The 17640-nt window shown below is 37.7% G+C and overlaps 1 protein-coding gene across 4 annotated transcripts in view; it reads left to right on the top strand.

The window, feature by feature from the left end:
- Positions 1-7753: 7753 nt before the first annotated feature.
- MLLT10 (MLLT10 histone lysine methyltransferase DOT1L cofactor) overlaps positions 7754-17640 on the top strand; it is a 227746-nt gene continuing 217859 nt past the window's right edge. The window contains exons 1-3 of one of the 4 annotated variants that reach the window (XM_030550393.1): positions 7754-9174; positions 9449-9617; positions 13868-13947. In XM_030550393.1, the coding sequence (XP_030406253.1) occupies positions 9449-9617; positions 13868-13947 (249 nt within the window). In that variant the 5' untranslated portion in view covers positions 7754-9174. Of the gene's footprint in view, positions 9260-9448; positions 9618-13867; positions 13948-17640 lie in introns of all 4 variants that reach the window. The other 3 variants (XM_030550391.1, XM_030550394.1, XM_030550392.1) reach the window with 3 other exon arrangements.

Raw genomic sequence — 17640 nt, 5'->3', positions numbered from 1 at the left:
CATGTCTTATTACATTTCTGTAATAAACTCTTCAAATAATTAGTGTTGGCTAGGTACATTTTCCGATTAATGTGTGAAACGTTTGATCTATATACAAAGTTAAAGTGAGAAAGAAGCTGATTAAAACATAATTACATGGAATTAATCCCCCCTCCCCAAAAAAAGAAATCCTTAGATCTAGGTTGACTATTAAAATTTGAAGAATGGACATTAATAGTTTAACAGGAGCCATGTTTAATTGAGAGAAGAGTCATATCTGCAGCACTTAACGATTTTAACTGTGAGGAAGGAGTTATAGCAGAAAAGCTAAGGCGCTCGAGGTTCGGCAAGAGACTGCAGAGAGGAAAAGGCTGGTTCAGTAAGGCTGTTTTGGGTGAGAGAGGCGATGGGCTTGGGCAAGCTGGACTGAGCAAGTGGGGAAACAGATCAAAATGCTCCAGCGAAGACAGGGCTACCTCGTTTCAAAAGGGCTGCATTTGAGTGAATGAGTGGAGCTGGAGGGTCCTCGAGGCGAGCTGCAAGGAGTGTTTTAGTGGAACGGGCGGGCTGCAGTGAAAGAGTGAAATAACCAGGTTTGGGAAGGCTACAGTGAATGCCTGTTAACTTTTCAGAAAGAAATTAAGGCCATATAGAACATCCAAATGGACGGTTTTGAAGAGGGTATGTCTCCTCTATTTCCCTTCTCCCTTGTATCCTTTCTCTTGATTTCCCCCATTTTCCTCTTCCTCCTTCCAGTTACTGCAGCATGGAAGAAAGGATTTTGGAGTCAGGGAGGAGAACAACGTTGACTAGTCTGGTGTACAGCACTGTCCCCTGAAGGGAAGAAGGAAGCACTGCATTTAACCCACCCGCTGCAGTGTTTCCTCCTCTCCTGCTGGCAGTGCTCATGCTATGTGAGAAAATAGGCAGTATTGAGGCCAGCTGGGGGAAGGTCAGTGTAACAAATGGAGTTGGCAGGATCCTTTCAGCTCAGCATAATTGGAACCCTGAACCTAGTCTAGGATCTGGAGAACAGTTGGCTGCAGGCCAGCTAAATAATCTCCCACTCTTCTTTTAAAACACTTTACATTGAGAGTGAACAGCTGATAGAGTAACTCTGTGGGTGTCCTCAACAAGAGGAGGGCACAGGCTTGTGCGTTGGTCAAGAGGGCAAGCAGAGGACTGTAACAAAGAGGGCGAGCAAAGGGAAAATACTAGTCAGTTTAACAGTCAGAGAGTGGGGTGGGCTCATGGAGGCAGCATTAACGGCCATCATGGAGAGATTGACTAGCAAGACACTGCACCCTGGGAGTGGGGTGGGCTCCTGAAGAGAGCAGTTAGTGAGGGAGAAAAGGGGCTGCAGTGAGCGAGTGGGGCAGGCTACAACGGTTGAGGCAGGAAATGCAAGCAGGCGGGCTTGGGGACGCTTGCTGCAGTGTGCGAGCGGGGTAGGCGGCCCGGAGACGGTGCAGTGAATGAGTGACTCGGGCTGACGGGCTCGAGAGGGGCTGCAGTGAGCGAGAGGAAGTGTAATTTAGGTTCCTTTTCCTCCAGCCGCTCCCATTGTTCACAGGCCGCCTTCTTCGCGCTGTTTTCAGCTGGCTGGGCTTGTCCTGCCAGAGTGAGGGAAGGAGACGAGCTCCCGCTGCACAGCATTTTATGTTAGCTCCAAACACAGTTGGGTTATGGCGCAAGTTTGTATTATATCCTACTCAGCAACTGAGGGGTTTCCAACAAGACAACTGGTAAATAAGTAGAGAGGATTATTTAAAAGTGCTATTCACTGAGGGATGCTCCAGTGAGGCTGTAACTTACATGGTACACAAAAGGTAAAAACCTCACCATAGGGCTGGATTTATATGTAGAAAGAACGTTTGTGAGTGGATTTTAGAACAGGACTTCATAGAGAAACTCGGAGAAAAGCAGCTTTCAGAACCACGGGATTTGGAATAATAAATACAGTCACATAGAATTTTGAAAATAACACGTTTGAATGTTATATTTATAAAAATTTAAGATTTATCTTATTTTGCATTTAATATAAACACAATGAAGCAAGCAATTTCTTCAAATGCTAGCTGCGTGTTCGTTCAGTTTAAAAAAAATAAAAATTAGTGCTTTTCAGGAAAAGTATACTTTTGCTTTAATGTTTTTCAAAAACTTGTTTAGAAATAAATGATTTCAGCACTCCATCCAGACCTGAGTTTTTCACTCCACATTAAATCAAAACAGTTAACTAACTTGATATGAAAGAAAATTTCCAAGTGCGATATTATTTAAAGCAAAAATAATTTTTGTGTGTTAGTGAAAAAAATTAAGCAGTGTGGGGGTCCCATATATTTATTAGGAAAAATGATAATTTCTGGATAAATCTTTAAGTAGTTTTGCACAAATTCTTTCTACAAAAAAAGAGCGATTGGTTTCAGTAAATTGTTTCACTGGGCTTGAAATTTTATTTTAGCAAATTAGAATTGACGTCTTATTCCATATTGCATATACACACCACCACGAAACTAACATTTGACCAAAGTTTTTAACTACAAGACGAAGAAGTTAACAGATGTTTATAAATAGGAATTGTTGTCAGCTAGATGTTAACTGACTTTTCTCCCCTGCTTGGAAATGTGGGCGTTTAACTTTGTAGTCGCGTTTAAGTTGTTTAAAAGTATGTCCAGAACTTGTTTTTGCTGTTCGTTTTCCTTCACTCTTTGTAAACTTGCAGTCTTTTGTGGGAGGCAATCGTTTAATAAAAGAACAATTATATTTAGATGGTAGAAGTCCTTAAAATCATTTGAAGGTTTAAGATGCAAATACTGTTTCACAAGAAAAAATGCTAATTAAATTGGCTTAAAATATTTAAAAGCTCTGATTATTTTCTGAGTTGAAACGTGTTTACTCTCAAATGCTGTTTGGTAATTTTCAGAATGTGAACATAACTTGAGAAAATGTAATTTAAAATGAAATTACGTGCGATCATATTGTTTTAGTTAATCTATATTGCATATTGTGGATTCAAAATTATCTCGTTGAAAGAAAAAATTTAAAATAGTCAGGGGAACATCATTCTGGCCACTCTTCGATGTTCTTTATATTGTACTTATCTTGTACGGAATATGTTGACGTATTTAATATAGTCCTTCTTTCACAAGGGATCATTATTGTTGTTTTTAATTGGGGAAGTGCCATGATATAAAAATTACCCGCATTCCGACTCTGAAGTACCATGTTAAGATTGACAAAAAGTGATCTGAGGCTTGCGAGCTTAATTCGCTAGGAATGTTAAGCTTCTCAAGATATACCCTATGTGATCACGTTACACTTGTTATCAGAAAGTTTTTAATGATAAAACCCCAACCATAGCAGAAATGTGTGTACATCTACAAATTCAAAATTGAAATTACTTTTAGCAACTAGCAGTGGGAACATAGCTCATTGATCTATGGGCTTTTTTATTGCATTTGGCAACCTCTATTTCAGGGACACAATACAATTAATTAACATATTATTGGGCGTGTTTTTGAGATTGGGAGGTGATGGCCCCTTACTGAGAAGAAAACACTTTAAATAAAAAAGTAACATTGTTTTGTCCAAATGGTACTTGGTAAACTGGGCTAATATCATTTATACGGCCCACGAATGTGGTTCATTTACTCCAAGTTGCTTTTGTATATAACAAAACTGACTTTTCCCTTTCCCACCCCATTATCTTGAAACTGCATATATGGATTTAATTTATACACATCCATCTTAAAATAGTTTTATATCAGACACTTGATTAGAAACTCAGCATGTCATTTCTTGTATTGATTATAATATAAACATAACTCAAGTGGAAATAAAGGAAATGTGACCCTTGATATTAAAATTACATTACTAATCATAACACAAAAAATAAAAATATAAGATATTGCTTTAGTAGAAAAATGCTAATTTAAGAAATTCTACACCGATATGCAGGCATAAAGACAATTTAAGGTTTGTTTTAGGAATGACTATGTAAATGTACTTCTTTAAAAAATTCCAATATATTAATAAATACATCACAAAAAATCCCAAACTTTAACAGTGGATATTAGTCTTATCTAAAGAAAAGCTGTGCATTGCATTTAAATCATATATCTAAATTCCAGAGTTTGCTAACCCAGCTTTTCAAGGATTAGCACAGCATTAATATTCAGTGTGGTTTGCTGGAAGTTTATTTCACATATTTTGTAATATACTGTAATTATTATTTTGACTTGATTCACATAACAATGTGGTTAACATGTAAATACACTTTTAATGTAGAGAATTATACATTAATTGCTAGATTAAAATATGTAACCTATATCACTTTGGGAATGTTACATCTTTTAGCAGGAACTAAGCACCACGATAAAAAGATTCTGTGTTCATTCCTTTATTTGGAATTTTGGTTTAAGATTGTTCATTCAAGGAAAAACACTTACTTCATGTTTACAGTAAATCTCAGACTAGAATTAACATTTAAATGTCAACATTAGTAACAGAAGCAGTACTTGAAAACCACCTATTTCATTCATTGCTGCTAGTTAAATAGAATTTGCCAGAAGTCTCCAAAGGTGATAGTGCAATTAAAAACAATATCATTAATGCTTTTAAACAGTAGTTTAAAAGGAACAGTGAAATAATACTGCCATTCTAAAACATTAAAAACTATACTTATGTTCACATAAATGGCAATAGCACAATAAATGAGAAGGAATAATATTCAGAGCATACATCAGACACAGTCATAGATATTATTACCTATACTTGTATAATCTATAACTATATAAGATACAAACCACTAGATAAGAGGTGAATTCATATTAAAACATCTGAATTATTAAAAAATATGTACTGATTGAATAACATGTACTAGTTTGATAATCGGTATTAATGTATTGAAGAAAATAGAAAACTATACTTTTTAGTGGTATAACTTATAAGAAAACATACAGCAAAGACTAGATACATATTTTTAATATGGATTTCATATATATACTATGTCTCTCATAATTGAACATAGCTAAATTGGTTGGATCCAAGCCAATCTGCCATTTAAAACACACTATGTGCAAAGGTCAGAACTCAAGAGTCATATACTCTCTACAATTGTAGAGTGACCATTTTGCTGCTTCTTTCCTAGGAATAAGCAAATAGCCATGATTAACATTTATTTTGATTAAGGCTATTTGTGATGTTAACATATGTAAACAGAAGGCAAACAAAACTTCTGATGTATTTTAAGTAGAAAAATATGAACAATAGTAACCTACCTATTGAATGTCAGGTTATTGTAATTATTCTTGTTTTTAATTACATGTGTTTTGTTGTACATCACATCCCTTTGCACACAGGTAAAGATGAAAGCTCTTTGAATATAGTGTCAATGAAAAAATAAGTCTAAAATTTCTAGGAAAGACTTACTTTTTATAACGAAGACAATTCTCCTACCTAGAAGTCCAGAAACAGAACTCCTCAATTTAGCTCATTTTTGAAAATAGCATATGGGATGAATGCATTTGTTTGCTTTGTGTGCTATTCCTCAGATTTTTATATCTAAGGAATCTTCAGAATATTGCACCTGCTTTAATTTTTAATATGCTGTATTTCTGTCAAATGATTAAACAACAACGGCCCTTCTTTCACTGAGCAAGCACAGGATGTGTTTTTATATGTCTTAAGAATGTTTAGCAAGATTTAAAGAAAATGTTTTAAAATTATATTTTAGAACTGTTACAGGAAATTGCTAATTGGTAATCAAAAATATGAGTACTTTTCTTATTTTGTCAGTAAGTCTGGAGTGCTGCACAATAATAAATTTAATCACTGAAGAAGCTGTTTAACATGTTATTGAATAATATCTTAAACTTTTTTTTAAAGAATTGCCAGTTTGTAAGTACAATTTCCATTCACCTCTGGAGATAAAAATAAACAAATTATTTGAGAAACGTAAAATATAAAAATAATACAGAAAAATGTATAATCTTATATTGTACTCATTTTCTCATAATGTTACTATGTTAAATTTAATGTGTTCTAGACACCTCTTAGTAAAACAATTGTATCTACCCCTTGCACACAAGTTAAATTTTAAATGATTAATTCATATTAATTTAATTACTTTCCTTTTTAATTATTATAATCCCACATATATGTGTACACATCATTTTAAGGACTGACTTATTTTTCCAAAAGAAAATCACCCCATGTATCATGTCAGTGCTTATTAATCACTAGACTCATAAAAAATATATGTTACGAGATTTTACTTGCTGATCCCATAGCTTGTTAAAGGCACACTACTTGCAGTACTTATTTTGTGGTAATGTATTTCTTCTCTTTTGCATTTCAAAGGTCTCCTCCAAATGATTGTTTTGCAGAACTATCAAGAGGTTATCTAAATTTTGCCATCAAATATTACACACTGCCATAAGGTACTGATCATGGAGTCTCTTTCAGCCTATTTAATGTTCATTCCATCAAAGGAACTAAATGACAATCAATTAAAAATAAGCAATTTTTTATTAAATAATTTAGAAGATCAAAGTTTGACTGCATTTTTACAAAAGGAAATTTTCAGATTGATCAGTACTGAAGTGGCATTACATTGTGTTAATGTACTGTATAGATAGATAAAATTTCACACATTTCAAAGTATATTTACAAAATATCTTCTTGGTGAAATCTTTGACAGTTGTTGCATTATGATTTTCTTTTGTGACAGCTTTCAGTTTTATAAAGGGCCAAATCTTAAGATAACTAATACTACATGGAGAAAGATCTATGGATTGTAACACTTATTTTTAAAAGAATAAATTACAAAATTAGTATCTTAAAATACAGTTACCTTGTTAGGAAAACTTTCCAAATTGCTAACAAACTAGGAGAAAACATTGTTTCTAATTTTTAGTTGGAATATAAGTTTTTCAAGCATGGATATGTTAATTCCCAAAACCATAGTATGTTCACTATATTATCATAAAAAGACATAGATATTTATTTTCTAATATTACCAATCAGGGACATTAAGAAAAATTTGCTTTTATACCATTATTTTATTCTTGTCAGGCTTAACAAAATGATCGGGGACGCGGTTTAAATTAGATGTCATTGTCCTGAAAGGAATGAAGAGGGCCTGAGACACTGTATCTCTCAGCTTCAAATAATTTGTGGGTTTTTAGAACTTCAGGATATTAATTCCTTTATTCACAAACAAAGTAGCTGGTGTGCACCTGCAATTTTCAGATTATTTTATGAGCCCAAAAAGCAATCAAAATTGTCTTGCCATCATGTCATGTAATCAGTTCTACATTCTAACTTTTATTCTAACTGTTGTTATAGTTCTTTTGTTTTAAAGGGAAGATACTGGGTGATTTTACACAAGCTGAACTATATTAAATTCCCAATATTTTATGGCATCCTCTTTTTGAGAACAAAATTCTAATCTCTATATATTACTATATATGCTTTTGAAGGAATTTTCAGATTACAGATTTAAATAGTCCTGTTATGTTAATCAAAATGTTTAGCTAGTGCCTATCTATGTAGGAAATGACCTTCACCACTCCTTTTCCCCTCCCCCGAGTTCTTCCTCCTCTATCTAAATAATTTCATTTAAAACTTTGTAGGAGAGAAAGAGCCTGATCTAAAATATCCTGCGCACAAACTGCATTGCATACTCAGATATCCCAAGGGGCTAGAGAGTTGTGCACATCCCTCCTCCCCTTCCACACAGCAGCTCTTCACAAACCATGCATATGTGCAGAGGTTTTATTATTTATTTAGCCATTTATAAAATGCATCCAACCCCACAATTTCTGCGTACTGGTAACAACACTTTGAACAATACATATAATTCAATAATATTTATTTAAATAAACTCCAAAATGTTACTAAGGCAGCCTTACAAAATCATCACGAAAATTTACCAGGCCAATGTACAAATTCTGCTTGCCTACCCTTTAGCATAACAATGAAAATAAATTAGTGATATTTTACTGGGAAAAAAAGAAAGAAAATTATTACTGGCCCTAGGGCAAGTGAGGGAGCAGAATTTTGCAAGGCTGTGTTTAATCTCTCTACACTGTCAACCACCACAATTAGTTCCTTCTGCTACAGCCATACCTGCTTACAATGGAGAATTGAAAAGCCTGAGATTTTCCTCTCTGCTGATCACCTCAACCACCCCTCCCCCACAGTTTCTCTCTGCTTTTTGAGAGAGACAGCAAATGAATTTACATTAAAAACAAAACAAATCTGGCAAAGAATAAACTACCTTTAAGTAAATTTAGAGAAGAGTTCTGCTCAAGAACTGTTTTTGTGTAGGGCCTATAGTGTCTGGCATCTGTCACAGCTTCTGTTCAACATCACTTTCACAATGTGGCACTAACTGCCAACCTAGGGTGCAGCCACATTACAGAAGTTTTTTGGGGGGGCGAACGATCAGAATTAATAACGATAATTTATTCTTTATATTATCATGTATTAGTTCATTAGTCACACTAAAGGGGAAACAAGAGAGCACAGAGTGTGTGGATGGGGGTGGAAGGGGTACCAGTAGGAATGACTCCTGCAGTCATACTGAGGACAGCAACAAGATAGTAACAAGATTTGGGGGGTTGGGCGTGGAGCGGGAATGTATTAGTGCAGCAGTCACAGCAAGGGACAGGTAAAACGGCTCCGGTGAGCCACGGCCCCACCCGTATGAGCCTTTATAGGCAGGTCTGAAAAACTCCACATGCCTGCAAGGAGGCTGGCCTGCGGCTACACACAGGTCATTGCACAGATAACACCCTACTCAGGCGTGCCAGGAGGTGGTGTGTTGGGCCCTTGCTCCAACGGTGAGGGGCTGGCTACCTGGGCGGGGGAGGGTGTCCCTCAGGGGCCCAGGCAGACCCCAGCTGCCGCTCTCTGTGCTGGAGCAGCGCCCCCACGCAGCCTAGCCCGGGAAGCTCGCACATCAGGTGGCAGAGACACTGGAGTCTTCCGGCTCCCGCGCGCTCGCTCCCTCTCACACACGCGCAGACGAGGGGGGCGGCCCACCCTTCCCTGAGCCGGCCTCTGCCTCGCGCACGCTTTGTCTGGGTATTGGTTAGAACCGTTGGAGGGTCGGAACTCCGCCGTTGCTCACGTTCCGCTGGCGGCCCATGAGGCACCGCGAGGTAGCCCGGACCCAGGCCTTCTCCATAGGGAGGTACAGCGCGCCTGCGCGCGGCCCTTGCTGGATTGCCTGTCTGCCTGTAGACTGCTGTCTTCCTCAGTGTGCTGCCTCTGTGTGCGTTCGTGACTGACTGATACAGCCCGGGTGGGGGCGAGGAGAGACTCAGCCCGCGGACATGCGTCCCAAATCACTGCTGCTGCGGCGGCGGCGGCGGCTGAGTGCCTGAGGGGGAGCCCCGGCCGGGGGAGGGAAAGAGGCAGGGGCGCTGCAGTGTGCGGTGTTGACGGTGTTTTTAACCCTTAGATGGTCTCCAGCGAGCCCCTGCTGCTGCCTGTGTCACTGGAGGGCGAGTTCTCCAATAGCATGAAGGAGATGATCGGCGGCTGCTGCGTGTGCTCCGACGAGAGGGGCTGGGCCGAGAACCCGCTGGTTTACTGCGACGGGCACGGCTGCAGTGTCGCAGTGCATCAAGGTGAGTGAGTGCCCGGCCTGTAGATAGTCTCCTGCCTCTGGCTACCTCTCGCTCTCCTGAGACCCTCCTCTGCCGCACACCCTGTGCCCTGCACCCCTTCCTGCCCTGCCCTGCCCTGCCCTCCCCTCAAACCTCCCTCTCAACCCCGGTTTCTTTTACCATTTCTTTCTGAAACCAGCCCTCTGCTTTCACGGCACATCCATCCCCGCCTAACACAACCTGCACCTCTTCCTTCCACAACGGCGCCCTCCTGTTCCCCGAATACGTGCTCCTGCCGCATCAGCTGCCCTGGCCCGCCCCAGGGACCATCCCCATTTCCTGTCCCCGAAATTAGACACCTGTCTGAGGGAAACCCGGACAGGGGAGGCTGGGAGGCGTCTGCAAAGGGAGACATGATTGCCTCCTCTTCTTGCTTCCTTCCCTGAAAGTTTGCAGTGTTGTAGCTCTGTTGGTTCCGGGATATTAGAGAGATAAAAGGGGTCAAGTAATATCTTTTAGTGGACCACTACCTCTTCGAGAAAGAGACAAGCTCGCAAGCTTACACAGAGCTCCTTTCCTTGAAGAAGAGCTCTGTGTAAGCTCAGATGCTTGTCTCTCAACAACAGAAGTTGGTCCAATAAAATATATTGCCTCGCCATCTTGTTGCTCCTTCCCTAAATGTCATTTGGCTGATAGTATCTGGTAGATGTGGAGACTTCCTGTTGTGGTGGTTTTGATGGCGGAGGGGCTGGTATTACTCACTGGAGTTGGATTTGCTTGGATTAGTGGAGAAAGAGATTGGTTGTTGTCCAGCTCAGAGGCCATAGTGCACAGTGTATATGTGTGATTACTTTGCTGCTGTCATTGCATTGCCTTTTTTTTGTGAGGTGGGGGAGAGTGGATTGTTATTTTCACCTGACTAGAAAAGGAACAAAATGGTCATAATTGCTAAATGAAGGGCAGAAATAAGGAACTAATGGCAGTTAGTAGTTTCTCTTTCCACCAGCAGCAAGCAGACTGCATCTAAAATGAACTCTCTGTCCTCTGATGTTTTTTTTTAATATGTTCAACAAGTCAGAATAGTGGAGAAGCTGGAGTCTTATATCTGGATCATTAATCTGAATATCTGAAATTGTTTGTTACATTGGGTTAGATATACCTTGTATTTGTGAAACTTATTTCCCAGTTCATAAAATGAAAGCAGGGGCAAGTTAGATAGAACTGCAAAGGAATGAAATTGCACCTTGTAGAGAACTTGGTATCATGAGGTGAATGGAGGCTGAAAAGCAGCTTATGTAATGAGTCTGTTTTTGATTCAGAGTCGCCCTGTCTTCAGAGTGAAATTGATGTTGAAAGGTATCCCAGTTTATCTGTAGTCATGCTTACATCAGGATTTTGAGTTTTTGTTTTGATGTTGTTTAGAATAAGAAAAGAATGACCAGAACATAATAATATTTGTTTTCAGAAGGAGTAGGCAGTCACTTATGCTAAACTGAATAAATGAAAAAAAAAATTATGTATCCTACCTTTGCTAACACCAGTTCAGCTTTATAAGTGTTGGTAACCTTGGGAGTCTTAGGTTCTTTAAATATGGTGCTCTCAGTGGGATCATATGATAGTGTTTAAAAAGGTGGTAGCAGCCCTTCTATGTTGATTCTCAACATCTCTATTGCCCATGGAGCTAAACTAGTGTTAGCAATATGGGAAAAGTTTTAGAAAATTCCCTTAATATAGACAGGGACTCTGAAGTTGGATATAACTGTATTGCAACCATGGTTATTCAAATCCAAACATGGAAGGAAGTTTTTGAGGTTAAACACTATTGTGGTGGTTGCAAAAAGGAAGAATTAGTGACTTAGATCTATTGTATTACAGATGTAGTATATTTTGAGTGTATGTTAATAAAAATGGTGCACATCTTGACAGTTGACATTGTGGAAAGGGTAGAGGAGGAGGCACTTCCATTATAACAGACTTTTTTCAAAGGTGATTATAACTGTCCAAATACCCTTTTGGGGTTGAATATTTTCATACTACTTATTAGTCTAAGAATTAAACATTTCCTTTTTTGGGAAGTTTGATTTAAAATTATATGGGTATCTCTGAAATCCAAGCATAATTTTTTCTTATCAGACTTCTCAGATACTTGTTTTTCTTGTCAAGTTCAAAAAAAGCTTCTTTAAACCTTGCCAATGATTTAATCCTCTAAGAAGATAAGTGCTCCTAACAATCTTGAAGAAACTTTGTCTAGCAGTAACAAAAATCTAAGCATAAGGAAGTCATGTATCGAACAATAAACAATCTTTTAATTTGTTAATGCACAGAAGTGATGTTCAAGATCCAGATGCAAATATATCTTTGCTAATTTGAAATGTAAGATATGCCACTTTAGACTCTGCCTAACTGTGATGGATCTGGGCCTGACTTGCCAAACCTTGTCCCTGAATTGTCCCTATCATTCACTTCCTTATACTATATGCTATATGCCTCTGCACTGTCTATTGGCAGTTTCCAATTGTACATGCTGAGACAGGGCTTCAACAGGAAGGTTGTCAGATCTGCTGTACTGCTTCTGATGATATTTTGAAACTTCAAACATTGTAGTGTATATTTGTTCGGCTATGGAAACAAGTCACAATGCTGAATTTCTTTACTTGCGGGAGTATCTCTCTGTGCTTGTCTTTGCCAATATTAGTTTATGGTAGGACAATAAAGCAAAATGTTTCCTCTTTATTATGTCTATATTACAGAATTTTAGCATATACAAATCAAGAAAGGGATGACCAATATGTTTTAGTTTTTAATGCTTGAATAGTGCAGATGACAATTTGATAATTGATTAATCATTACCTGAGTATGGATAGATTTATGCAGTAGAGTGGTTGGAGTTTTGTTTTTTTGAGGGATGCTAATTTGATGTTTTGTGTATCAGAAGACAGTGTTTTATATTGCATGTACTGTTTTTCCCCTCCAAGTTAAAGTGTAATGCTCAAAGTGTTCAGAGTACTTCACTAGTTCGTAATTCCCCCTCCACTCCTCCCCTTTGTTGTTTGCAGTTAACTTGTCAGTTGACTTTTTAGTCATTACTTTTTACTTTACTGCATATTTAGAATTTAAAAAAATCTGGCATTTAAAGTAAAATGCAAACCACTGGGTTCATGCAGCCTTGGAGATCTTAAATGTTAAAAGTCAAATGCAAAATTATTGCTCCTGTGGAAAACATAATTTGACTTTGTTGCATATATGAAAGTATACAAAATACACACATCTGTCCTTGAGGTTCCAAGAGGACACAATTAATAGTGCTATGAGAACCATTACTTTAAGTTTCCTGTTCTGCATATTTAAAATCTGAACTATAAACAGGTCCTATTATAGGACCCTGTTTTTGTTATACACCATACACACACAGACCCCAGTTCTGTAAGGTGATCTGGACAGGCAGACTTTTATACCTACATGGAGCCCCTCTGAATGCAGTAAACCCTGCATATGGGAATAGGGATCCACATGTGCAGAACTGCTTTCAGATTCAGGACTATAATGGTCTTTCCCCCAAGAGTTTACTCTGAACTTGGTTGGACTACTTATGTGTGCAAGTAATTTATAAATATAATGTTTCAGGGATTGGAGCCTTAGAATGTCTTGTGGCTTTCAATCCAGTTTTGATATTCTTCAGTTCAGATTTGTCATATTTGTAGCTCCACTTGCCTTTTCAGACAAAATATTATTTCTACATTTAGTCTTCAGAATACCTTATGCTTGCTGCAATACGCGAGTGCAGGAAAAGTCATCTTATTGAAATTAAAATGTTGGGTTTTTGTGACAGTTTTTCCCCAGCTATGTTCTATTTTAGCATGATTACCTTTTCTCTCAAAAATATTAAAACTTACTACAAATGACAGATTTGTTATTGTAAAGCTGTCTTTTTATCCTAAATCAAATAGCAAAGCATATTACATGTAAAACATCTATTATATTTGAACAATTTTTCATTTTTTCTATAATGTAAGGTATGCTGTAGTTTGTTTTACTTAATCAAAACAATTATTTTGCATAAACTTAAAGGTCAAGTAGCTTGTACTTGACCACTAGCTTGAGAGGTAGTTCTGACAGTGTGTCGGGCATAACGTGTTTTACACACAAAAGTAGACTTACCCCTTCTGTAAAATGCTTCAAGCTCTGCTGATGAAAAGTTATAACAGACAAAGTATTACTGTATTGTAGTACTGTATTATGGTTGCTAAAATATATTATCTTGTCTGAAACAGCTTGCTATGGAATTGTTCAAGTACCTACTGGACCTTGGTTTTGCAGGAAGTGTGAATCTCAGGAAAGAGCAGCCAGAGTGGTAGGTTCTTTGTTTATTAAATAATACTACAAAATTGCTTAGTAGCGATGTTATTCAGCATTATTTCTTGAACTTTCTATTATAATTCCATGTTAATTGGACACCATCAGTTTGAAATACAGTTTTTTGAAAAAAGTTAAACTAGCTTCAGGTATTACATCTGCACTTAAGTATCCCTGGCCATTTTTGTGGTTTTACAACCGCTTTCCAAAGTTGTCACCTTTTCCTCGCTTGTATTGTGTAAAAGACCCACACAATTAGGGGAAACTGATTAACTGCATACTAAACGTCTTGCAAAGTTCACCAAGTAAACAAAAAGAACATTTATTCTCTAATATTTTACAGCAGTGTTGGGTGTTGAAACAGGAATAGTTTTAAAAAGTATTGTCTATAAGAGTTAGTGTGTTTGTGAAAGTTGATAGTGTCCCTATAAGTCTGAGATTAAATTTCATACCCCAGTTCTGTCCAAAAATGGTTTTTAATAAGAGAATTTTCTCTCCTTCTTATGCTTCAAATGTTGCAAGATGAAATTGAAGGATTCAGATAATCCTTCTGTTACCAGAACAAAAGTGTGGGTTTTTTGTTTTATTTTTTAAGCACACAACTAAGTTATATGTAACTCTTTGGAAAAAAAAATTTTTTTGGAGGAAATTAGACAGTAATCAGATCAAATTGATTTACCTTTTTGGGTGCTTTTAAAATCAGAAGGATCATGTTTGGCTCTGATTGGCGTCTTTATTGGTTCCCTCAGCAGAGGCAAAGTATTGTCAGGGAGTGAACTATCATTTCAGCCACTAGAAGTGAGCCCTCCAGATCAGGAGTAAAATATGTGTGCTAGGGCAGTTTTGGAAAGCTGGCACTGATCTTGACCATTTTATATCTATTCTGTAGTTAAATTGACAACCTCTGAGACCAAACTCCTCAGTCTGTCATCTCCCCAACCCCCACCTCAGTTTTCAACTAACAAAGGGCCTGTCTGTGCTACAATTCCAACACAGCTGATCTGTGACCTGGTTACAGTATTATTCCAATTTGTAGTATTGTAGTGTAGGCTAGATCTTAACACGGTTTCATAACTAGGCTAAAGCTCTGGCCATGTTATGGAATACAGTTAAGGTCCATTCCGAAAATGGGAACTTTGTCTTAACCAGGTATTCGGACATAGCTGTAGTATAAGAAGGTGTGTTATGAAAGCAAACCCTTAAATTTGCAAGTGTAATGGTCAAAAGTAGTTCCTCCGCTTGCATATCTGTCTAGAAAAAAAATCAGAATAAAACTGCCTGTATTATATTGAACAGATCTTCAATTATTTGTGTCCTGCTGCCTCTTTCCTTTAAAATAATAACTAGCGTTTAAGAGCATGAAAATCTAGGCATATGTTCTCCCACTGATGCACAGTTGCTTTACATGGTTAATTGCCGTTAATACTAATAAGGCAAGTAAATCTGATTTGGTGGGAGACTAGATTTCATTGTTTCTGTGCACTGAAGTTTTTCTTTCTGCCATGACACTTTTAAGAAATCATGTAATTGTGTAGTTGATGGGCAGATGGAGGTAACTGGCACTTATTTTGTCTATTAATTTTAAAATTGCACATTTTTATGTTACAGGCAAGTACAGTTTTTATCTTTTCCTCTCCTTGTCTGTCACTTAAAATATTAGATTGTAAGCTTTTTGAAGCAGGGGCCATATCTTTGTGCTTTTTGTGGTGCCAAGTAGAATGAGGTGCCAGTCCTGACTGGGGTATTTGAGCCCTGCTATGAAAAGTTCAAAAACATTGATCGATACAATGTTAAAAAGCATTCAGAGTCTTAACTAAGTTATCCATGTTTTATATAATTCATTAAGACTTCTCAGATATCTGAAATAACAAAGTTGAACAAGAAAGCAGGTGAAAATTGTCTTATCGGCCTTAGTGACTTAAGGATTTTAATTGTCTGTACTACTGTTTTGTTAGTTCTAAAAGGGTCTGTTCTCCCATTATTGTATTTATAGGCAAATGTTCACCAGCATGATTATCCAGTCTTCATAATATTTATTAAGAATTAAAGGAATACCGTGGTATTAGTTTCCTTATTTCAAATGCCTCCATAACATGGTCAGGGCTCTAGCCCTTATTCATAATAAAACTTTGGAGGGAATAACTTCAGTAAGGAAAAACATGAGTGCCAAGCTCCTATTATATATGCCTCAAATGTTTGTTGTAGAACTGCATATAAGCTGGATAGTGTGTATGTTTCCTTAGGTAGTAAAAGAAAAACAGCAACACTAAAGCCTTTATAATAAAAACAAACCCAAAAGAAAACACCTGCACAGTATTGTGAGTGTAATGGGAAATAATAATAAAGACTTTGGTGCAGATCTTGCAATTTGCAACATTTAATGGCTGGCTGGAGCCGCATAGAGTCTTATTGACATCAGTGGGGCTCTATGGCATATGTCTACACTGCAGCTGGGAGTTAGTCTTCCAGCTGGAAAGACAGACTTAGTTTGTGGGGCTCACACTAGCACTCTAAAATAGTTACATGGATGTCGCAGCACTAGTGAAGGTTTGCACTAGCCACCTGAGCTTGGAGTTGGGGTAGGGAGGGCTGAAGCCTGGTTGGCTAGCCTGAGCCTTCACTCCTGCTGTAATGTCTACACAGCTGTTTTTTGCATGCTAACGGAAGTCTGTCTATCTGGGCTTGTAGATTTGCTTCCAGCTCCAATGTAGACATCCCTGTGCAGGCCCAGCAGTCTACCTGCATGTTTTAAATTGATGGAATGAGACTTTTATGCCTATTGATCAGGATCAAGTTTTAGTGTTGTGATCATGAAATTATAAAATGAATGTAATCTTCGGTATTACAGTGGTTGTAGATACAGTGTCTCCTCTGTCTCCTTTCTTTTTTTCCTCATCTCTTTTTTATAGTTTTCAAACCATTCACTTTTAGGTTGAAATTTTACTTGTTTTCTTTTTGGGGGCATCGAGGCGGGAGGCAATGTGTGCAAACACACTTCCTCTCTTAGAGAATTAACACTTTTTTTTAAGTGAAGTCTAACTCAAATTATGAAAAATGAAATTTGACATGTAAATAACGAGCAGCACATGCTTTGCTAAATTCGGGGGATGGGGAGGGAAATTGAATGAGATATTCAAATATTTCATAGTGCAAGTTTGTACCTATGCAGTAGCAAATTCCTTCAGTATTCAAAAGGACACCAAGTTACATCACACTCTAATATAAATTTTTACCTGCTATTATTCCTAGTAGTACCTAAGGCTACTGTAACAAATAGAGAAGTCACTTTTTCTTTTTTCAGTTTGATTTATACAGATAATAGAAAACCTGAGCGTTTCACACTGCAATAGGGAGATAACCTCCTGAGGTCTCTTCCAACCCCAATCGTCTATGATTCTGTGATAACCTCTTAAACAAAAGAGATGGAAAATGTGATTGTAAAACCATTCATTTCTAAAGTATCTGATTATAATATCTGAAGCTACTTCTAACTGTTTTAAAAATGGACTGTATCTCAAGTTGATAGTGTTCCTTGTAAACTGTATAGCTATAGATCAATGCTGTGTTTTTGCATATGTAGCTTTGTTTGTGAAATTATTGCTTTTCCTACACTAAGGCTCTGTGTTATTGGTCAGTGATGTATTTCCTGACACCGAGACATGTGCCTCATCCCTGGGAAATCACTGCTGTT

The sequence above is a fragment of the Gopherus evgoodei genome, chromosome 2, assembly GCF_007399415.2.
Source record: "Gopherus evgoodei ecotype Sinaloan lineage chromosome 2, rGopEvg1_v1.p, whole genome shotgun sequence".
NCBI lineage: Eukaryota > Metazoa > Chordata > Testudines > Testudinidae > Gopherus > Gopherus evgoodei.
This window is presented reverse-complemented; position numbering and strand designations above follow the sequence as displayed.